A 23,419-nucleotide genomic window follows, 5' to 3' on the forward strand; every position below is an offset into this window, starting at 1 on the left:
TGCCCAGTCTGGAGTGCAGTGGTGTGATCTTGGCTCACTGCAACCTCTGCCTGGTTCAAGAGTCTCCTGCCTCAGCCTCCTGAATAGCTGGGATTACAGGCATGTGCTAATTTTTGTATTTTTAGTAGAGATGGGGTTTTACCATGTTGGGCAGGCTGGTTTTGAACTCCTGACCTTAAGTGATCTGCCTTCTCAGCCTCCCAAAGTGCTGGGATTACAGACGTGAGCCACCACACCTGGCCAGCGAAGGTCTTTCTAAGGAGATGCTATTTACCCTAAACTTAAAGGAGGTGGCATTTTAAATTGTTGATAGTAATTTCCTTTTCATATTCAGTTTCTCTATCTGATATTTATAATCAGAAAATTTTAATTCAGACACTATAATGTTTCCTATAATTCCTCTTCAGGATTTTTTAGTTGGTTTATTTATTTTTTTGAGACAGAGCCTTGCTCTGTCACCCTGGCTGGGGTACAGTGGCACAGGCTCGTCTCATTAGTTGATGTCCATTAGTTGAGGGACATTTAATGGAACAGAATGTCTTATATACCTAATTTGATAGATGGATTGATTGATTGAGACAGGGTCTCACTTTGTTGCACAGAATAGAGTACAGTAGCACGATCATAACTCACTGCAGACTCGAACTCCTGGGCTCAAGCCATCCTCCCATCTCAGTCTCCCCAATAGCTGAAACAACAGGCATGTGCCACCATGTCCAGCTAATTGTATTTTTTGTAGAGACAGTCTTGATATGTTGCTCAGGCTGTATGTGCTGTTTTAGAAAACATAAGTTTTCTAAACTTCTGTTTAGAAACCAGAACTTTCTAAACTTTCTTTTCTAAAATGTTTAGAAAACATTTTAAAGTTAAGCGTCTTTAAATACATTTTGCCCATACCAAAGTTCTTATTTTTAATTGTATTGTTACATAATAATCATAATTTCTTGCTTTATCATGCAGGCAAAATAATAATAATTGTACATATTTATGGAGTACATAATTTTGATGCATACATATAATATATAATAATCAAATCAGAGTAATTAGGGTATCCATCACCTAATTTATAATTTCTTTGTTTTGGGAACATTCAAATCTTCTAGCTGTTTTGAAATATATAATAAATTATTGTTAACTATAGTCACGCTACTATACTATTGTATGCTAAAACTCATTCCTTCTATGTAACTGTATTTCATACCAAAATTCTTTATTTAGGGTATATCTCTTTTTGTTACTGTTTGATATTCTAGAAAGGCAGGTAGGACTAGATCATATCCTCTGGGCTAATTTCATTTAGATTTCATAGAAACTCCAAGTATAAGCCTTTCCAGATTTCTCTTATTAAATTGACTAAGGCTCTTTCCCTAATATTTTTAACTGGGATATAAATAGTAATGTGAAATGTCTATTTTTTTACATCTGCAAAAAATATTTTCTTTCTTTTTTTTTTTTTGCAATGGAATTTTGCTCTTGTTGCCCAGGCTGGGGTGCAGTGGCATGATCTCAGTTCACTGCAGCCTCTACCTGCTGGGTTCAAGCGATTCTCCTGCCTTAGTCTCCCTAGCAGCTGGGATTACAGGCTCCCCCCACTATACCCACCTAATTTTTTGAATTTTTTGTAGAGACGGGGTTTCACTATGTTGGCCAGGCTAGTCTCAAACTCCTGACCTCAGGCGATACACTTGCCCCAGCCTCCCAAAGTGATGGATTACAGGCATGAGCCACTGCACCCGGCTGTATTTTATTTTTCTTGTATAACCTTTATTATACACTTTATCTGGGTTTTACTTTGGCTTTGCAGAGGCATGAGATTCTAGTTTTGACACTAATGTTAACCCTAATATTTGTAAACTGATCTCTAGCTTTCAGGATGCCAACCCGCCCCTGAAGGTTATTCGCCAACACTTCAGTGGCAACAGCAACAAGTGGCACAGTTTTCAACTGTTCGACAGGTAAAGTGTCATATTTAATCTAATTAAGCCCCTGTTGGATTTATTTCTGTTCCTAGGCTGTAGTTAGAAAAATAAAATTTATGATCCTAAAGTATAGAGAATATTCATGAATTACCAAATTATAATTGTTAGACATAATACAGTTTGAAACATTGTGTAAGTTTTATTTATTTTATTTATTTCAATAGTTTTGGGGAACAGGTGGGTTTTGGTTACATGGATGAGCTCTTTGGTGGTGATTTCTGAGCTTTTGGTGCATTCATCACCCAAACAGTGTACTCTGTACCCATTAAGTAGTCTTTTATACCTCACCCCCTCCCACCCTTCCCATTTTCCAAGTTTTAGATGGTTAAAATTTTGTGCAGAAACTTATTTCTTTTCAGTCACCCATTTTTTGAAGAATACTGTCTAACGTCTAACTTTTCTTCCTTTAGAATGTGAACAAACATAGAAGTCACTGGAAATCGCAACAGTTGGATAGTAATGTGACCATGGTATATAAGTTTCTCAGTTTTAAGTTGTACAATGTATACCTTATTGAAAGAATCTACATTTACTTCCAGTCTTTAAAGATTCACTTCCTATTCAGTGTTATTTTCATTCTTTTCAATATACCATTAATAGTAACAATTCCATTACATTAGTAGCCTGAAAAGTATAGATTTTCATGACAATTTTTTTTTTTTTTTTGAGACAGGGTCTTGCTCTGTCTCCCAGGGTGAAGTGCAGTTGCACAATCACAGCTCGCTGCAGCCTCGACCTCCTGGGCTCAAGTGATCCTCCCACCTCAGCCTCCCAAGTAGCATAAACTAAAGGCACATGCCACCATGCCCATCTAATTTTTTAAATTTTTTGTAGAGACGAGGTCTCCCTATGTTATCCAGGCTGGTCTCTTACTCCTGGGCTCAAGTGATCCTCCTGCCTTAGCCTCCCGGTGTGCTAGATTACAGGCAAGCGCTACCGTACCCAGCCTTTCATGTCAATTTTAATTCACAGTATCTTGGGGGACTTTGGATAGGTGACTATTAAGCTTTTACAAGTTTTTAGGATTCTTCTAGGCATTTACTTTCCAGGAAATTAGTACATTTTTAATATTTACAAAAAGATTGAATAAAGACTTAATGGATTTTCCTGATGAGGTGATAGTGCTATGCAGTAAACCCACACATTTACAGAACTTGTAAATGATTCTGCTTCTACTTAATGTGATGAGTCTACATCACAATTCCAGTGACATATAAGTGAAGCTGTCATGTATACTGTCATGGATATGTCCTGCATTTTATCTTTAGTTGTAATTTTAAGCTCTTCAGTAGATATATCAGGACTACCAAATGAAAAAAGGAGTTGGAAAGATGACACATGGTCTTAAGACTAATAGTTTTTAACCTTTTAGGGAATTTCATATGTTTTTCTGAGGACCTAATGAAAGCTATTTATCTTCAGAGGGGAAAAAATGCACCTATGCACAAAATTTTAGTTTCAGGTAGTTCATAGATTTTAGATTTTAGAAGCTTCCTGTAGACAGTGCTTCTTGATATCTTTTACAGGGTGACACATTTGGATAAATGACTGCTTGCATATTCTTCTTGAAACCAGCCAAAAGCTGAGAGATTCAGTATATGGCATCTCTGTATGCTTCTGCATACCATTTGGAAGCTCTGCTCCAAGAAAAGTGTTAAGGGAAGTAACATCACTTGCCAAAGGACATTTAACTTGTAAAAGGTATAGCTAGTCCTTCTATCAAAGAAGCATGTGCACATACACAAAAGGTATGCTTAGGGTTCAGACTAAAGGCTGTCTCTAAAGCCTTCGTGCCTTTGACTATGTAATGGTGCCTTCCTAGTCAAAAGGGTATATGTATGTAGTAGGGGCTGGGACAGGTAGATAAATATATTTTTTTCTTACTCAGTGGAAGGGCTTTTGTGTGCATGCCCACTAATTAAAAAAGAAGCCACGGCCAGGCACGGTGGCTCACACCTATAATCCCAGCACTTTGGGAGGCTGAGGCAGGAGGATCAGGAGGTCAAGAGATTGAGACCATCCTGGCCAATATAGTGAAACCTTGTCTCTACTAAAAGTTCAAAAATTGGCTGGGCTTGATGGCACACACCTGTAATCCCAGCTACTCGGGAGGCTGAGGAAAGAGAATCACTTGAACCCGGGAGGCAGAGGTTGCAGTGAGCTGAGATCATGCACTCCAGCCTGGTGACAGAGTGAGACTCCGTCTCGAAAAAAAAAAGCCACATCAGTAACATGACTTGATAAAATTTTGTCAAAAATGGAAATGACCTAACATAATTGATTCAATAAACTATGGCCCATCAGAACAGTGGAATATTATGTAGCAATTATAGATGTTTATCATGGCAAATGTAAACATCATACAGATAATAAAATGAAAATATTTTAAAGTATACTCTGGGCCAGGCACGGTGGCTCATGCCTGTAATCCCAGTACTTGGGGAGGCTGAAGCAGGCAGATCACCTGTACTCAGGAGTTCAAGACCAGCCTGGACAACATGGCAAAACCCCATTTCTATTTAAATTATTTAAAAAATAAATAAAGTACACTCTGATGGAAACTGTGTGAAAACATAAATATTAATTGATCCAATAATTTATTAAGCATGTACTATATTTAATAATCAGGATATTCAGTACTAACTGAAACAGAAACAACTTCTGACCTAATGGAGTGATAGGAAAAGGTAGATACTTTGTTCCAAGACAATAGGGTTTAACTTTTTAGTGTCTCATGATCATCCTGAGGTTTTATTTTATTTTATTTTATTTTATTTTATTTTGAGATGGGGTTTCACTCTTATTGCCCAGACTGGAGTGCAATGGCATGATCTCGGCTCACTGTAACCTCTGCTTCCCAGGTTCTAGCAATTCTGCCTCAGCCAGCCAAATAGCTGGAATTAGAGGCACCCACCACTGTACCTGGCTAATTTTGTATTTTTAGTAGAGACAAGGTTTCACCATATTGGCCAGGCTGGTCTCAAGTTCCTGACCTCAGGTGATCCATGCTGAGAATTTAATGAAAGCTATTTATTCCCAGGTGGGGGGCGGGAAATAAAAGTTGTTTTGTTAAGGAGGTTATATTGAGCTGAATGCTTCTCCCAACTAGTCCTGCTTTTTCTGTCTAGCAGCATAGAGTAGATCTGTTTCTTCTTTGATTGGACAGCCCTTCAAACATGTCAAATATGTAATCATGTCTCTGTATATGGGATAAACATCCTTCATTCCACTAAGCATTCTTGGTGCATTTTTCCCCCATACTTGTTTCTGTCTTTATCATCCTCTTTTGGACACACCCTTATCTGTCAAGTGTCCATTAGTCTGGTCCAAACTAAACACATCTTGGCTGGGCACAGTGGCTCACGCTTGTATCCCAGCACTTTGGGAAGCCAAAGCAGAAGAAGTGGTTGAGGCCAGGAGTTTGAGACCAGCCTGGGCAACATAGTTGAGACATCTATCTCTGCAAAAAAATTTAAAAATTAGCCAGGCGTGGTGGTACGTGCCTGTAATCTCAGCTACCCAAGAGGCTGAGGTGGCAGAATTGCTTGAGCCTGGGAGATTCAGGCTGCCATGAACTGTAATCATACTTCTGTATTCCAACCAGGGTGACAGAGCAAGACCCTGACTCAAAAAATGTAATAATAAAATAAGAAAAAACAACATGTCCCACATACTGTATAGCCACTTAGGCACTATGTTTGCCAGGGCTGCCGTAACAGACTAGGTGGCTTAAACAACAGAAATTTATTTTCTCACAGTCTTGAAGGTTGAAAGTCCAAGAAGAAGGTGGCAGCAAGGTTGGTCTTTTCTTCTTCTTCTTTTTTTTTTTTTTTTTTTTTTTTTTTTTTTTTTTTTTTTTTTTTTTTTTTTTTTTTTTTTTTTTTTTTTTTTTTTTTTTTTGACAGAGTTTCACTCTTGTTGCCCAGGCTGGAGTGAAATGACATGATCTCAGCTCACTGCAGCCTCCACCTTCCAGGTTCAAACGATTCTCTTGCCACAGCCTCCAAGTAGCTGGGATTACAGGTGCGCACCAGCATGCTCAGCTAATTTTTTTTTGTATTTTTAGTACCAAAAAAAGGTGGGGTTTTACCATGTTGGTCAGGCTAGTCTCAAACTCCTGACCTCACGTGATCCGCCCACCTTGGCCTCCCAAAGTATTAGGAATACAGGCATGAACCACTATGCCCAACCTAAGGTTGGTCTCTTCTAAGGCTTTTTCCATGGCTTGCATATGGCCACCTTCTCCTCTTTTCTCTGTGTGTGGGAGTCCCTGGTGTCTCTTTTTGAGTTCACATTTCCTCTTATAAGGACACTAGTAAGATTGGATTAGGGCTGACCCTAATGGTCTCAATTTAAATTAATCACTTCTTTAAAAGCTCTGTCTCCAAATACAGTCACATACTGAGGTACTGGAGGTTAGGGTTTTAAAATACAAATTTTGGTGACAGAGATTCTCCCCGTAACTGGCACCCTATCTTTGGGTTGAGGTAATGGGAATATGGGAGACCCTATCTTATTTTGTTTACTGTTCTGTGTAAAAATTAATACACAGAAATAAATCTGTTTTTGTTTTTGTCTTTTTTTTCTTTCAGCCAAAATCTGAAGATGAAGAAGGCTGGAAGAAATTTTGTCTGGGTGAAAAGTTATGTGCTGACGGTGCTGTTGGACCAGCCACAAATGAAAGTCCTGGAATAGATTATGTACAAGTAAGGGCTATGTCAATAAACAGAACAAAAAGCATTTTAATTTTGGTGCATCACTTAATATAAGGGGTCAGCAAACTACATCCTGGGCCAAGTCCAGTCCTTGGCCTTTTTTATATATCCCATGAGCTATGGATGGTTTTTAGGTTTTTAAAGAGTTGTAAAAAAGAAACCAATAATATGTGACTGAGACTGTATGTGGCCTGCAAAGCCTAAAATATTTGCTGTCTGACTCTTGATAGAAAATGTTTGCCAACCCAGACTTAGTTTATTAGCTCTTCATCCCAACAAAGCAGCTGTGACTTTTTTAGGTTGACTTCATATCCCTTATATTTGGCTTGGTAATCATTTTATGAGTTGGATAAGATTCAGGTTTTTATGACGAGGCATCGGGCAAACAATGTGATGAGTAGCCAGGGAAAAAATGGAAAACGACACAATTAGGTGCTTTAAAACACATAATCACATATATCACTTCATGGGCTTGTAAAAAATAAAGTAAATCACATAATCTGAAGATGAAATGTTGAGGATATGTTTAAAATTCACGTGGCTTTAATCATAAGTTATGGAGCCAACTCCTTGTCCTTTAGGATTCACCTGCCCCCAAGTTTGCAGGTGTTCCTTTAGAATCCAGTGTGTGCTTCTGCATTAATGCTTACTCCCTGTAACATGTTGTTCTCTTCAGTTCAATAGGTATTTATTATTTGCTATATGATGCCACATTGTGTTTTTCCCATTTAACACTAATTTTTCCCAAAGATTGAAAGAGCTCCAAGTATCAATAAAAAAACCAAGAATCACCCCTCCCCTGCCCAAGAAAAAACAGGCAAAGTATGTAGATACCTCACAGAAAGGAAATAAAATTATTCTTATATGACAAGATGCCAAAAATCACTTGTAATAGAAGTATAACCTAACTATGCCAAGGTGCTATTTTTCAGGTAACATTGGCAAAGAAAGTTTGATACACCATATTAAAAAGAGCTGGGAAAACAGGCACTCTTATACATGATACAGGAGTGTAAATAGACTCAAATCTTAGGGAAGGTAATTTGGTACTCTTTCTGTATAACCAATTGATCTTTTGGATGATATCCTTAATATATGTTACATTTCAAAAATGGTTTTCTTAATATATATATGTATGTATATATTTGAGACAGGGTCTTCTGTCATCTATGCTGTAGTGCAGTGGTATAGGTCATAGCTCATTACAGCTTCAACCTCCTGGGCTCAAGCAATCCTCCCACATCAGCCCTCCACATAGCAGGGACAGCAGGCACCACCACACCTGGCTAATTTTTAAATTTTTTGTAGAGATAAGTTTACTAATAGAAACATTTTTAATTTTTTATAAAATTTTTTATAAATTTTTTTTAGAGATACGTTTTTGCCATTTTGCCCAGGTTGGGCTGGAACTCTTGGGCTCAAGCAATCCTTCTGCTGGGATTATAGGCATGAGCCACTATGGCTGACCAAAAATAATTTTTAATTTAATAAAGAATTAAAACTTCCTTATTTAACTTATTTTCAGAGAATACAGGCAAGTAAAATACACCATGTTAAAATTTTTAAAAAAACCCTTAAGGAAGTAAGAGTTTAATGTATATCCTCTTAAGTTTCTCACAAATCAGTGGTATTTTCATAATTAGGAATCGCAGCCTCAGACTCCAAAGTACACTTTTAAAATTTGAATCAAATTAGATTTTTAAAATGTCCTTAATTCTTGAGAATGTTAGCTTTAGGCCGGGCGCAGTGGCTCAAGGCTGTAATCCTAGCACTTTGGGAGGCCAAGGTGGGTGGATCACCTGAGGTCAGGAGTTCAAGACCAGCCTGGCCATCATGGTGAAACTCCATCTTAAAAAAATAAAAATAAAAAAAATAAATTAAAAAAAAAAAGAGAGAATGTTAGCTGAAAATTTTGTAATGTTGTGTACAACATATTAATGTTATCCTATCAATATGTTACAGTTTTATTGAATATACTTAATAGCTTAGTTTTTTCAAGTAATATCATTTAAAAAATTTTTAGTCTTTAACCTTTTAGTTACTAAAATTATACTTTATTTTAAAATTTACATATTCAGACCAGGCGAGGTGGCTCATTCCTATAATCCCAGCACTTTGGGAGGTCCAGGCAGGTAGATCATTTGAACTCAGGAGTTCCAGACCAACTGGACAATATGGCAAAACCTCATCTCTACTAAAAATACAAAAAATATTACTTGGGCATGGTGACATGCACCTGTGGTCCTCGCTACTCTTGAGGCTGAGGTGGGAGCATCACTTGAACCCAGGAAACAGAGGTTGCAGTGAGCCAAGATCATGCCACCACACTCCAGCCTGGATGACAGAGTGAAACCCCCTCTGAAAAAAATAATAATTATGTATTCAAATTTTAAGATGTTATTTTCTTCCACAGTACTAACATAGTAGTTACCAGAATGTCGTATTGTAGTGGACAATGAGTGAATTTTCTTTTATTTGTTCTTTGTTTCTAAACAACAGTGTGGCAAGAAATTCACCAGTTTGAAAAAAATAAAAATGAAGCTCTTCCTTATAATACCATTTAATAAATTTCAGTGTCATTTTTTCTTTCAGATTGGTTTTCCTCCTTTGCTTAGTATTGTTAGCAGAATGAATCAGGTAAAATTAATGATAAAGATATATGGATTTTTTTGTTTGCATTGAGTGTTAAAGTATTTGAATTATTAATACATTTACTGAATTCTTACAGTATGCAAGACTTTGTCCTAAGCTCCTCAATGGTTCTTATTTAATCCTTACTACAACCCTTTATGGGGAGTTATTATTGATAACTACTTTTATAGATGAGGAAACAGCATTTGAGGTTAAGTAACTTGCAGGTGGTTTTTCAGCAAGTAAATGACAGTACTGGGATTTGGTGCCAGCTATATCTAACTCCAGAGCTCATGCTCTGTCTTAATCATGGTGCCAGAGTATTCATTTCTCTTTTTTTCTTTTTCTTTTTTTTTTTTTTGAGACAAAGTTTTGCTCCTGTTGCCCAGGCTGGAGTGCAATGGCACAATCTCAGCTCACTGCAACCTCCATCTATCGGATTCAAGTGATTCTCCTGTCTTAGCCTCCCGAGTAGCTGAGATTACAGCCGTGTGCCAGCACACCTGCTAAATTTTGTCCTTTTGGTAGAGATGGGGTTTCACCATGTTGGTCAGGCTGGTCTCGAACTCCTGACCTCAGATGATCTGCAAGTCTCAGCCTCCCAAAGTGCTAGGATAACAGGCATGAGCCACCGCACCCGGCCAGAGTAGTCATTTCTGTAGATTTCAGTTATAAGTCTTAGATTCTGGGGTTTGAATTAAATACAGGGTCCCTGACTTACAATGATTCAGTTTAGGAATTTTTTTTTCCATCATGCCTGGCAAATTTTTGTATTTTTAGTAGAGATAGGGTTTCACCATGTTGGCTGTGTTCGTCTCGAACTCCTAGTCTCAAGTGATCTGCCCATCTCAGCCTCCCAAAGTGCTGGGATTAGAGGCATGAGCCACCATGCCTGGCCAATTTAGGAATTTTCAGCTTTACAATGTGTTTATCAACACATAACCCCATTGCCAGTGCAGGGCCATCCGTACTAAGGTTAGATTGCTATTTCTAGTTCTAGATGTCCTATACATTCTGTTAAAATTGAAATACATAATTTATTGGATCAACGGGGAGAGTTTGGAGTTTGGTTCTTCTGTTTTTTAGGAGTAAGGACTCTGTTATTCATTTAAAAACCAAATAAAAATTTAGTTTTACCTTCATATAGTACTGGGTACCTTTGGAAGACTTTTGTTTTGTTTTTTTTTAAGCAGGGTCTCATTCTGTTTGCCGAGGCTGGAGTACAGTGGTGTGATTCTTGGCTCACTGCAGGCTTGTCCTCTGGGGCTCAGGCACTCCTCCCACCTCAGCCTCCAGAGTAGCTGAGACCACAGTCATGTGCTATCATGCCTAGCTAATTTTATTTGTTTATTTTTTGCAGAGACAAGTTCTCTCTATGTTGCCCAGGCTGGTCTGGAACTCCTGGGCTCAAGCGATCCTCCCACCTCAGCCTCCCAAAGTACTAGGAATACAGGTGTGAACCACTGGGCCCAGCTGACAATTTTTTTTTTGTGGGCGATATTCTATTGGAAATAATAAACAAGCTGACAGTTTTACTTACTTAATCATTTGAATTAAGATATTGTAGCAGTCATAATAAATATCATCAGTGTGATTTTTGTTGTAAGCATCAACTGTATTTGAATAAACCAAGGAATATTTTCAAGAGTTTGATAAATCCATCTGTACAGCTTAAAAACAGATCTGTCTCCGGCTATTTTTTTCTTCAGATCTGTACTTTGATTTAATTTCAATTTGGAAATAAACTGATGGTATTTTTACAAATACATCATTTTTTAAGACAGAATTTTGCTCTTTTGCCCAGGCTGGAGTGAAGTGGCAGGATCTCAGCTCACGGCAACCTCTGCCTCCCAGGTTCAAGCAATTCTCCTGCCTCAGCCTCCCAAGTAGCTGGGACTACAGGCACTCACCACCACTGACCACAAGTGCTCTGCCTGCCTCAGGCTCCCAGAGTGCTGGGATTGCAGGCATGAGCCACTGCACCTGGCCACAAATATATCCTTTTTTAACCTTGTGAAGTTTTTTAAGTAGTTACAAACTAAATTATTAATAGTTAGAAACTAAATCCTTGGATTTAAACCAAGATGTTAGTTGATATTTGAAAGTGTGAAAATATTTGTTTTAAAAGCCTCACTGGAGCTGTGTGCAGTGGCTTACGCCTGTAATCCCAGCACTTTGGGAGGCCAAGGCAGGCAGATCACCTGAGGTGAGGAGTTCGAGACCAGCCTGACCAACATGGAGAAACCCTGTCTACTAAAAATACAAAAATTAGCTGGACGTGGTGGTGCATGCCTGTAATCCCAGCTACTGGGGAGGCTGAGGCAGGAAAATCACTTGAACCTGGGAGGCAGAGGTTGCAATGAGCTGAGATCGCGCCATTGAACTCCAGCCTGAGCAAAAAGAGTAAAACTTCATCTCAAGGGGAAAAACAAGGCCGGGTGTAGTGGCTCACGCCTGTAATCCCACCTTATTAGGAGGCTGAGGTAGGCAGATCACAAGGTCAGGAGATTGAGACCAGCCTGACCAACATGGAGAAACCCGTCTCTACTAAAAATACAAAAATTAGCTTGACGTGATGGCACGTACCTGTACTCCCAGCTAATCAGGAGGTTGAGGCAGAAGAATTGCTTGAACCTGGGAGGCAGAGATTGCAGTGAGCCAAGATCGTACCACTGCACTCCAGCCTGGGCAACAGAGGGAGACTCTTATCTCAAAAAAAAAAAGCCTCACTGGATAAGCCATCGAATCAAACTAATTAGAGTCAAACTAATGAGTTTTCTTAGAAAGTTTAAAGAATGAGGTCATTTTAAACATCAGAGTTGCTTTGTAAATAAACTTAATGAAACTCATGTTGAATTCATGTTTTATTGTTAATACAACTCTTCTCTACCCACCTCCCTTTTTTTTTTTTAGGCAACAGTAACTAGTGTCTTGGAATATCTGAGTAATTGGTTTGGAGAAAGAGACTTTACCCCGGAATTGGTAGTATTGCATCCTTTTCTTTTCATAATGTAGGCAAAAATTAGACGTTTTAGGTCAAGTATGGGCCACATATGCAATGGTGCTCCTATAGGATTATAATGCTGTATTTTTACTGCACTTTTTTTTTTTCTTTTGAGACAAGAAAAAAGTTACTGGGTAACTCTGTTACCCAGGCTGGAGTGCAGTATTGCAATCATAGCTCACTGCAACCTTGATCTCCCCAACTCAAACAATCCTCCTTCCTCAGCCTCCTGGGTAGCTAGGACTACAAGTGTACACAACCACAGCCAGCTAATTATTATTTTTACCAGAGACAAGATCTCACTATGTTGCCCAGGCTGGTGTTGAACTGAGTCCAGATGATCCTCCCTCCTCAGCCTCCCAAAGTGCTGGGGATTACAGGCATGAGCCACCACGCATGGCCTTTTGTGTTTTTTAAATAGAGACGAGGTGTCACTATGTTTCCCCAGCTGATCTCAACCTCCTAGGCTCAAGTGTTCCTCCAAACTTGGCCTCACAAACTGTTTGTATTATAGGCATGAGCCACTGAGCCCAGCTCCTTTTCAGTGTTTAAATATGTTTAGATGCAGCTGGGCAAGTGGCTCACACCTGTAATCCCAACTACTGGGGAGGCTGAGGCAGGAGGATCACCTAAGGCCAGGGAGGTTGATGCTGCAGTGAGCTATCATTGTGCCACTGCACTTTAACCTGAGTGACAGAGTGAGATCCTATCTTAAAAAAACATTATGTGGGGTTTTTGGATGCACAAATCTTTACCATTATGTTACAGTTGCCTACAGTATTCAGCACAGTAATGTGCTGTATATGTTTGTAGCCTAGGAGCAATTGGCTATGCAATGTAGTCTAGGTGTCTAGTAGACTATACCATCCAGGTTTATGTAAGTATACTTGATAATGCTCATCCAGGGACAAAATCACCTAACGCATTTCTCAGAATATATCCCCTTCATTAAGTGACGCATGACTGTACTTACATATGAGATATGATGCTACCGTATTTTATTTATTTATTTATTTATTTTTTTGAGATGGAGTCTCCCTTTGTTGCCCAGGCTGGAGTGCAGTGGTGCAATCTCAGCTCACTGCAACCTCCACCTCCTGGGTTCAAGCAGTTCTCCTCCCTCAGCCTCCCAAGTAGCTGGGACTGCAGGGTGGTACCACCAAGCCCAGCTAACTTTTGTATTTTTGTAGAGACGGGCTTTCTCCATGTTGGCCAGACTGGTCTTGAACTCCTGACCTCAAGTAATCTACCCGCCTCCACCTCTCAAAATGCTGGGATTACAGACATGAGCCACTGCAACTGGCCAGTATTTATATTTATATATGTGTGTGTATGTGTGTATATATATGTTTAATCTGAAGTATGCTTCTTTGTAGCCAAATAAGAAACACTAGAATGTAAATCAACATACTGCTTCCTTCATTGAGAAAGTCTTGCTTTGAGAAAAAAAAAGTCAATGAAAGGGTTGATTTATATCTTGGTACAAGGTACAAACTGTTTATCTTGTTGCAGACAAGTATAGAGGATATTTAATATTTGAATGCTAGCTTTACATAGTAAGTGTATCCCTTAAAATTTGAGTCAAGTTGACATGTATAATTTTTTTTATGGAAAAATTATTTCCACAATTTGTAAAAGAAACCTGGATTTGAATCTTTTTATATAAGAAAAAGTCTTACTATTGATTTGGGTTTGCCTGAGGAACTAATTTAGTGTGTTATATAAATTGCTATTTAAATTTTGCCCTAATATTTTTTAGGTTTCCCTAAAGTGATATGTTGCTTGGAATAAAAGAAGCTGTATACACTACTGATGGAAATACAAATTTGGTATAACCTTTCCAGGATACAATCTGGTGATCTTATCTGAAAAAGTTTGATGAATATACATACTCTTTGTCACCATTTTACTTGCAGTACTTAATAAACTTTCCCCATGTTGTCAAATGGGATTAAACAAGGTGATGTTATTAAATACTCTCAACAAGGCACTTAACATTGCCTTGTTAATCCCATTTAACTACATGGGATGGCTGAGAGTGGTGGCTCACGCCTGTAATCCCAGCACTTAGGGAGGCCAAGGCGGGCACGATCACTTAAGGTCAGGAGTTCGAGACCAGCCTGGCCAACATGGTGAAACCCCATCTGTACTAAAAATACAATATTAGCTGGGTATGGTGGTGGGTGCCTCTTGTCTCATCCCCTCAGGAGGCTGAGGCAGGAGGACTGCTTGAACCTGGGAGGCAGAGATTGCAGTGAGCCAAGATGGCACCACTGCATTCCAGCCTGGGTGACAGAGGGAGATTCTATCTCAGAAAAAAAAAAAGGACAAAACAACATGGGAAACATTTTATATGTATTATAAATAAAAAAGATGGCTACAAGGTGATATTACAACTGATGAAATTTTATTGAAAAAAATTCATATGGCCAGACACAGTGGCTCACGCCTATAATCCCACCACTTTGGGAGGCTGAGGCAGGTGGATCACTTGAGGTCAGGAGTTCAAGACCAGCCTGACCAACATGGTGAAACTGCATCTCTACTAAAAATACAAAATTAGCCAGGCGTGATGGTGCATGGCTGTAATTCCAGCTACTCGGGAGGGTGAGACAGAATAATCGCCTGAACCCAGGAGGCAGAGGTTCCAGTGAACTGAGATCATGCTGTTGCACTCCAGCCTGGGCAACAAGAGTGAAACTCTGTCAAAACAAACAAACAAACAAAAAAAGTTGTACATATGAATAGGAAAAAGAAGAACATTTTTAAAGTGAGTCAAAGTTTTATCTGGAATGTTGGGACTGCAGGTTTGTTTTTTCTTGTGCTTGTGGTATTCTTCACAGTTTCTCTGCATCAAATATGTATTTATTTTGAAATTGAAAAACCCATTTTAAAAGGGAGTGGGGATAAATTCAGCCTGTCAAAGTATTTATAGAAGTGTCAAAAAATTATTTCATCTACAATATAGTTCCTTTGTATGCCCCAGAGGACAAAATTATACAATTATAAAATGACTTGGTTATCTGTCCATACAGAGCAAAGAAAAAAAGTATCTTAATTTTTCCAAGTATTTATATTCATCTTAATGTAGTTTTCTGCTTACAAATGAGAATTTCCTGTCATAAGAATATCTGAAATGAACTCTTGGAGATCAGGGACTATTTTGAGGTATCCAGTGTCTTGTGTCTATAGTTATGGGATACAAAAGATAACACCTGGCTCTCCAAATGATGCTTTGTTGTCTATACCCAAACATAATATAGTTAAATGTTCTATGAATTTATTCATAGCAGATAATCAGGCATAACTTTGGACATTTAAAATAAACTTCTGCTTCACTATTTGTCTAAATATTACCTTTTTGAATTTTTTTTAGGGAAGATGGCTTTATGCTTTATTGGCTTGTCTTGAAAAGCCTTTATTACCTGAGGCTCATTCACTGATTCGGCAGCTTGCAAGACGGTGCTCTGAAGTGAGGCTCTTAGTGGTAAGTTTAAAATTAAAAGCACTCACAAATTTATATGGTGCTAAAGAAAGAGCTCAATGAAATAGGAAAACACATGGAATATTTTATTGGTTGCAATTAGATTTGTGCTTATAACAGAAAAGCCCAAAATAATAGTAGCTTAAATAAAGTGGAAATGTTTTTCTCGGATAAAGAAAGTTTGGACTGGATGAGGTGGCTCACACCTGTTCCCAGCACTTTGGGAGGCTGAGGTGGGTGAATCACCTGAAGTCAGGAGTTTGAGACCAGCCTGGCCAACATGATAAAACCCCATCTCTACTAAAAATACAAAAATTAGCTAGGCATTGTGGTGGCACCTGTAATCCCAGCTACTCAGGTGGCTGAGGCAGGAGAATCATTTGAACTCGGGAGGCAGAGGTTGCAGTGAGCTGAGATTGTGCCACTGCTCTCTAGCCAGGGCAAGAGAGTAAGACTGTCTAATAAAAAAGTAAGTAAAAAAATTAGATTTTTACGGCCAGGCACAGTGGTTCATGCCTGTAATGCTAGTACTTTGGGAGATCAAGGCAGGCGGATCACTAGGTCAGGAGTTCGAGACCAGCCTGGTCAATGTGGTGAAACCCAGAATCTACTAAAAATACAAAAATTAGCCAGGCATTGTGGCATGCGCCTGTAATCCCAGCTACTTGGGAGACAGGCAGGAGAATTGCTTGAACCCAAAAGGCGGAGGTTGCAGTGAGCCAAGACTGTGCCATTGCACCCCAGCCTGGGTAATAGAGCGAGACTCTCTCAAAAAAAATTAGATTTTTACTAAGATGGCAGGAGTTTTGTCATATGTGGCTTTCATCCTCATGTTCATCTCATGATCCACAATGGCTGCTGTAGCTTCAGCTATAGTTTTTGGTTTTTGTGTTTTTTTTTTTTTTTTTTTTTTTTTTTTTTTTTTTTTTTTTTTTTTTTATTTTTTTTTTTTTTTTTTTTTTGAGATGTAGTCTTGCTCTTGTTGCCTAGGTTGGAGTGCAGTGGCGTGTGATCCCAGCTCACTGCAACCTCCATCTCCCTAGTTCAAATAATTCTCCTCTCTCAGCCTCCCAAGTAGCTGGGATTAAAGGCATCCACCACCATGCCTGGCTAATTTTTGTGTTTTTAGTAGAGACAGGGTTTCACCATGTTGGCCAGGCTAGTCTTGAACTCCTGACCTCAGATGATCCGCCTACCACAGCCTCCCAAAGTGCTGGGATTACAGGCGTGAGCCACCGTGCCCAGCCAGCCATAATATGTTGATATAGGCAGCTGGAAAGAAGCAGTCCATCCTCTTTAAATAACCTTCTCAAAGGTTCCCCAGGCATTTCTGGCTATATATCTCATTGGCCAGAATTTAGTCACATGGCCATAAGGGACTTTAGGAAAGTCCCTTTTGCCTGGGCACAAGTATGCCTAGCTAAAAATGAGCTTCTGTTGATAAATAGTAGGGGGACACAGGAAGCCAGAGTGATCAACCAGCATTCTTGGGCATAGTAATTGTTTTGAATTTCTCCAATCAGACCCTTCCTCTAACTCATGCCTATAGCATTACTGTATAAATTAATCTAATGCCAGATTAAGCCCAGTTTTGATTTTTCTTTCCTCCCTCCTTCCCCGTCCCCAGAATGTGCATTGACCACTCCAAAATGTTTTTTTCTTTTTTTCCCCCAAGGTAGGGTCTCACTCTGTTGCCCAGGCTGGAATGGAGTGGTGCAATCACAGCACACTGCAGCCCCAACCTCCTCAGGCTCAGGTGATCATCCCACCTCAGGATCTTACATAGCTGAGACCGCAGGCATGTACCACCATACTTGCCTAATTTTTATTTTGTAGAGATGGGGTTTTGCTGTGTTGCCCAGGCTGATCTCAATCTCCTGGCCTCAAGCAATCTGCCGCCCCCGGGCTCTCAAAGTGCCAGGATTACAGGTGTCGTGTCCAGCCCAAAATATTTTCATTAAACTTCCATGATATGGCCCAAACTAACATTTATATGGCCTGTGCTCCAGAAAAAAATGTGCTTACTGTTCACTAAGTGTTCCCTGCGCTTTGTTTCTAGACTTTTTTCCCTCTACAGAAGTCCCTTTCCACTCTCAATTTGCATTTAAATACCATTTACTTTTTGTAATCTGGTTCATATTCCACCACATGCTGTAATACTTTCCTGAACCTAAGAACTAGAAAGAATCTCTCCATCTTGTTTTTCCAGCATACTTTATATCCTGTGTATGGCATTTAATATTTTTTCCTTCCATATTAGCTAATATGTGATATTTCATTGTCTGTACTACTAGCAGATAATGTTTTCTTCAGCTTTATTCCATATAATGCTTGTTACATGGAAGAACTTAACATGCGGCTGGACACAGTGGCTCACGCCTGTAATCCCAGCACACTAGGAGGCTGAGGCAGGCGGATCATGAGGTCAGGAGATTGAGACCATTTTGGCCAACATGGTGAAACCCCGTCTCTACTAAACTACAAAAAATTAGCTGGGCATGGTGGTGTGCACCTACAGTCCTAGCTACTCGGGAGGCTGAGGCAGGGGAATCACTTGAACCCAGGAGGCAGAGGTTACAGTGAGCTGAGATCGCGCCACTGCATTCCAGCCTAGCAACAGAGCAAAACTCTGCCTCAAAAAAAAAAAGAATTGAACATGGAAGTGTGTCTCAAATTTGAATTAAATATGTCTCCTGTAACATTACTGAGATTATTGTGACTTTTCCTTGAAATGTATAAAGTTCATATTTTATACCACTACCTTCCATGTGTCTTAAACCTGTCATTTTAACAAATATTTAAAGTAAAATTCTAAAAATATATTAGTTCAGGCTGTGCATGGGGGCTCACACCTGTAATCCCAGCATTTTGCGATGCCGAGGCGGGTGGATCATCTGAGGCAGGAGTTCAAGACCAGCCTGGCCAACATGGTGAAACCCCATCTCTACTGAAAATACAAAAATTACCCAGGCGTTGTAGCACACGCCTGTAATCCCAGCTACTCAGGAGGCTGAGGCAGAAGAATCGCTTGAACCCAGGAGGCAGAGACTGCAGTGAGCCAAGATTATACCACTGCACTCCAGCCTGGGTGACAGAGTGAGACTCTATCTTAAATAAATAAATAGGCCAGACATGGTAGCTCACACCCCAGCACTTTGGGAGACCAAGGCGGGCGGATCACGAGGTCAAGAGATTGAGACCATCCTGGCCAACATGGTGTAACCCCGTCTCTACTAAAGATACAAAAATTAGCTGGGTATGCTGGCATGTACCTGTAGTCCCAGCTACTTGGGAGGCTGAGGCTGAGGAGAATTGCTTGAACCTGGGAGGCAGAGGTTGCAGTGAGCTGAGATTGCACCACTGCACTCCAGCCTGGCGACAGAGCAAGACTCCATCTCATAAATAAATAAATAAAGTTCAGAAATTGCCTGCATTTTAATTCAGAAGCCTGACCTAGATTATTTTCTGGTATGACTTATCCTGGAAGCCAAGATTTCACTCTTTCTTGATTGTGAGTTCCTTAAAACATAGGCATATATGGTGAACCATATATATATTCATTTATATATATACATAATCAGTAATGAGTATGTATATTCGGTAATGAATACATATATTCAGTAATGAGTATATATATATTCAGTAATGAATATATATATAGAACAATAAGAATCCTGTGTCTTGACTGTACAGTGATGAACATATATACGGTATATATATTCATATACAGAATATATATATCTTCATATACTTATATAACGAGAGGAACAATAAGAGTCTTGTGTTTTGGCTGTATAGTGATAAATATATATATGAATATGAATATATAATATATTCATATATATTATTCATCACTATATATTATATAGTATATATTCATGTATATACTAATATGAATATATAATGTATATATTCATCACTGTACACAGGATTCTTGTTCCTTTAGTAGGAACCAGGGAAAAATTTCCCCCAACTTAGATCACTCTAGTCTTATTTTTTTTCCCTATTCAGAATCTTTATTTAAAAGACAGTCTTGTTGCTTAAGGAATCATTAATCTACAGTGTTCTTTTTCTTTGTGGGCCCCTATTTCCACGTAATGATTACTATCATAAAGTTTTCATGTTTCATGTTTCACATAATTTATTTCAAAAATAACAGAAACAGACAATATTTAAATTTTTCTTCTTCTTTTTTTTTTTAGGATAGCAAAGATGATGAGAGGGTTCCTGCTTTGAATTTATTAATCTGCTTGGTTAGCAGGTATAGTTAATCCTTGGCTTCTTGATTATTTTTATATCAATGAGGTCAGTGAGGGTAGAACATATTTATTACATTTGTTTTTTGTTTGGTTGCTTTTTTTGAGACCAGGTCTCACTCTGTTGCTATAGCTAGGGTGCAATGGCACAATCACAGCTCACTACAACTTTAACTTCCAGGCTCCAGTGATCCTCCTACCTCAGCCTCCTGAGTAGCTAGTTGGACCACAAGCATGCACCACTACAACCAGCTAATTTAAAAAAAATTTTTTTGTGAAGACAGGGTCTCACTATGTTGCCCAGGCTGGTCTCAAAACTCCTCGGCTCAAGTGATCCTCCCACCTAAGCCTCCCAGAGCGCTAGGATTACTGGCATAAGCCACTGCACTCAGCCTTCATTTTTTTTTTTTAATTGCCTGTGTCTTGTGTTCATTTTCAGTTGTGGCATATTTTTATTTAGCATCTGTTTGATTTCATTTCTCACATAAAAAATTTTCTTGGAATTTATTTGAAAACTTTTTCTTTTTTTTTTTTTTGAGACAGGGTCTCAGTCTGTTTCCCAGGCTGGAGTGCAATGGCACCATCTTGGCTCACTGCAACCTCCACCTTCCAGGTTCAAGTGATTTTCCCACTTCAGCCTTCCAAGTAGCTGGGATTACAGGCACCCGCCATCATGCCCGGCTAATTTTTGTATTTTTGTGGAGACGTGGTTTCACCATGTTGGCCAGGCTCGTCTTGAACTCCGGACCTCAGGTGATCTGCCTGCCTTGGCCTCCCAAAGTGCTGGGATTACAGGCATGAGCCACCACTCCCAGCCTGAAAACTTTTTCATATTCAAACACATACATACTTATTTTAGGTCTCCTCCTAGACATATTTTTATTCCATAGATCATCAGGGTTTTTATTCTAATGCCAGTACCTTTTTAAAGCTTTATAATATACTTAGATATTGAGAAGGCAAGTAAGTGTCCATATTTTCACATATTCAATATCTAGTTTCTTGATCTATAATAATTATGCTGCTGATGAAAATTAACATTTACTGGATAATTTGTGCCAAGCATTTTCCTTACTAAGTAACCCATTTGATCCTGATAAAGTGGGTACTGTTACCAGTTTATAGATGAGCAAACCATGGCAGAGAGAGGTTAAATAACATTACTCCCATCACAAAGCTAGTAAGTGGTAGAGTTAGGATCCAAACCCAGGCAACTTGACTCCAGAGCTAAGCTTTTAACTATGCTGATCACAAATGAAGCTAATGCCTACCTCATCTGTTGGTAGTAGCAGTTAAATGAGATGACATAGCATTGCCCTAGTTATTTTATGTATAGTAGCTCTACCCTTTACGGTAGCTCAGAGTTGTGTTTTGTTGTTTTTGTTTTAATACATTTTATTCTTTCAGCTCTGTTGGACTTGATTTTTTTTTCCTTTTACAGATAATGACACAGATTTGGAAAGATTAAGTAATTGATGGCTCAGCAAACCAGTAATAAATGAAATCTGAAACTTAAGTATAGCTTCTGACTGCCAATCCATTGAGATTTTACAGTATTATGCAATTATGAAAGCAAAAACATTCAAGGGTATTTTTTGCCCTCAAAAAGTTAGATAAAAATGGAAAAAGAGTTCTAGACTACAGAAGATTGTGAAGCTAACAGCTTTACAAAACAAGACATAAATATTTGAAACTTAAGACAAAAAGGCCGGGTGCTGTGGTTCAAGCCTGTTCCTAGCACTTTGAGAAGCCAAAGCAGGTGGATCACCTGAGGTCTGGAGTTCAAGACTAGCCTGGCCAACATGGTGAAACCCTGCCTCTACTAAAAATACAGAAATTACCCAGGCATGGTAGCACATGCCTGTAATCCCAGCTATTCAGGAGACTGAGGCAAGAGAATCACTTGAACCAAGGAGGCAGAGGTTGCAGTGAGCTGAGATCGTGCAATTGTATTCCAGCCTGGGCAACAAGAGGGAAATTCCATCTCAAAGGAAAAAAAAGCCAGGCACAGTGACTCATACCTGTAATCCCAGTGCTTTGGGAGGCCAAAGTGGGAGGATTGCTTGAGTCCAGGAGTTCAAGAGTTCAGTGAGCCATGATAGAATTTGATTAGTGATTTTCCCTTTTATTTAATCTGGTCTTTTAATTACATAAATTAGTTACCTTGCCAAAGTTAAAATTATAATTCAAGGTACATTTGGAGTATTTTAGCATCCACCTTTATCCTCATTAGTCTTTTTTCTCCTTTCTCCTCTAGTTAACCATGTTACTATTAATTTTTGTTTTATCCTTTCATTCATTGTTTCTTTTTAAAAGTATAAGTAGGCCAGATGCAGTGGCTCATGCCTATAATCCCAGCACTTTGAGAGGGGGAGGCTGGAGAGTTGTTTGACCCCAGGAGTTCAAGACCAGTCTGGGTAATGAGCCATGATCATGCCACTGCACTCCAGCCTGGGTGACAAAGTGAGACCTTGTCTCAAAAAAAAAAAAGGAAAAGAAATATGTAAGCAAACATGTATATTTGCAATCCTACACATACTCACATAAGGTAGCATACAAAACAATCTGTTTTGTACTTCATTTTTTTCACTTAATAAATCCTGGTATATTTAATAGTAGTATAAATATCTTCCTCATTCCCTTTTATGGCTTCATAATTTTCCACTATATAGATGTACTTTCCCTTTTATGGCTTCATAATTTTCCACTATGCAGATGTACTATAGCTTATTTAACCAGTCTCTTATTGATGGACATTTGGGTTGCTCTTGGTCTTTGGCTATTAAAAATATTGCAACAGTTAATATCTTTACAAATTTTTTTTTACTAGGTATTTTGACCAGCGTGATTTAGCTGATGAGCCATCTTGATGTAGCTGATCTCTCAGGGATAGAAGATATTTCTCATGAAGGCAGCCTAACTCTGAGGAAAGCAATGCCAATTCAAGTACGGATTGCAACATATCTTCAACACTGTGTGAAGGGTTCACATCTTTACCTGTGCATTTCAGATTGATACTCAAAATATAGGTTGTATTGATTTGAATATCTGAAATATCAATGGAAAATCCCACTCAGTTTTTTATGAACAATTTGAACAGTTTTACGTAATCAAGCACCTTGCATAGAAATTGTATGATGAAATTTTACATAGGTTCCTGGTGCTGTTTTGTTCTTTTTTTGTTTTTTGTTTTGTTATTTGCTGATATACATATAAAATTTTATTGAAAATATGTTCTGGTTACAAAAATTTTGTTTGACGCCTAACAAAAGACATTGGATAGCTTTAGCATCAGAATTAAAATAATCTAGATTAAATGGCAAGTATGTTCACACTCAGCAGTAATTAAT

General features: G+C 38.8%; 1 protein-coding gene across 8 annotated transcripts in view; it reads left to right on the top strand.

Moving 5' to 3' along the window:
* The window catches only part of GEMIN2 (gem nuclear organelle associated protein 2), a 25,223-nt gene extending 1,922 nt beyond the window's left edge, over positions 1-23,301 (top strand). For 2 of the 8 annotated variants that reach the window (XM_037739378.1, XM_037739382.1), the window contains 7 exons: positions 1,866-1,955; positions 2,390-2,449; positions 6,572-6,685; positions 9,287-9,331; positions 12,239-12,307; positions 15,706-15,816; positions 17,489-17,614. In XM_037739378.1, the coding sequence (XP_037595306.1) occupies positions 1,866-1,955; positions 2,390-2,449; positions 6,572-6,685; positions 9,287-9,331; positions 12,239-12,307; positions 15,706-15,816; positions 17,489-17,599 (600 nt within the window). In that variant the 3' untranslated portion in view covers positions 17,600-17,614. Of the gene's footprint in view, positions 1-1,865; positions 1,956-2,389; positions 2,450-6,571; positions 6,686-9,286; positions 9,332-12,238; positions 12,308-15,705; positions 15,817-17,488; positions 17,615-20,015; positions 20,075-22,899 lie in introns of those variants that run through there. The other 6 variants (XM_017530864.2, XM_017530867.1, XM_017530866.1 and 3 more) reach the window with 6 other exon arrangements.
* Positions 23,302-23,419: the final 118 nt, after the last annotated feature.

Source organism: Cebus imitator, unplaced genomic scaffold (genome assembly GCF_001604975.1).
Source record: "Cebus imitator isolate Cc_AM_T3 unplaced genomic scaffold, Cebus_imitator-1.0 Scaffold69, whole genome shotgun sequence".
NCBI classification, from domain to species: domain Eukaryota; kingdom Metazoa; phylum Chordata; class Mammalia; order Primates; family Cebidae; genus Cebus; species Cebus imitator.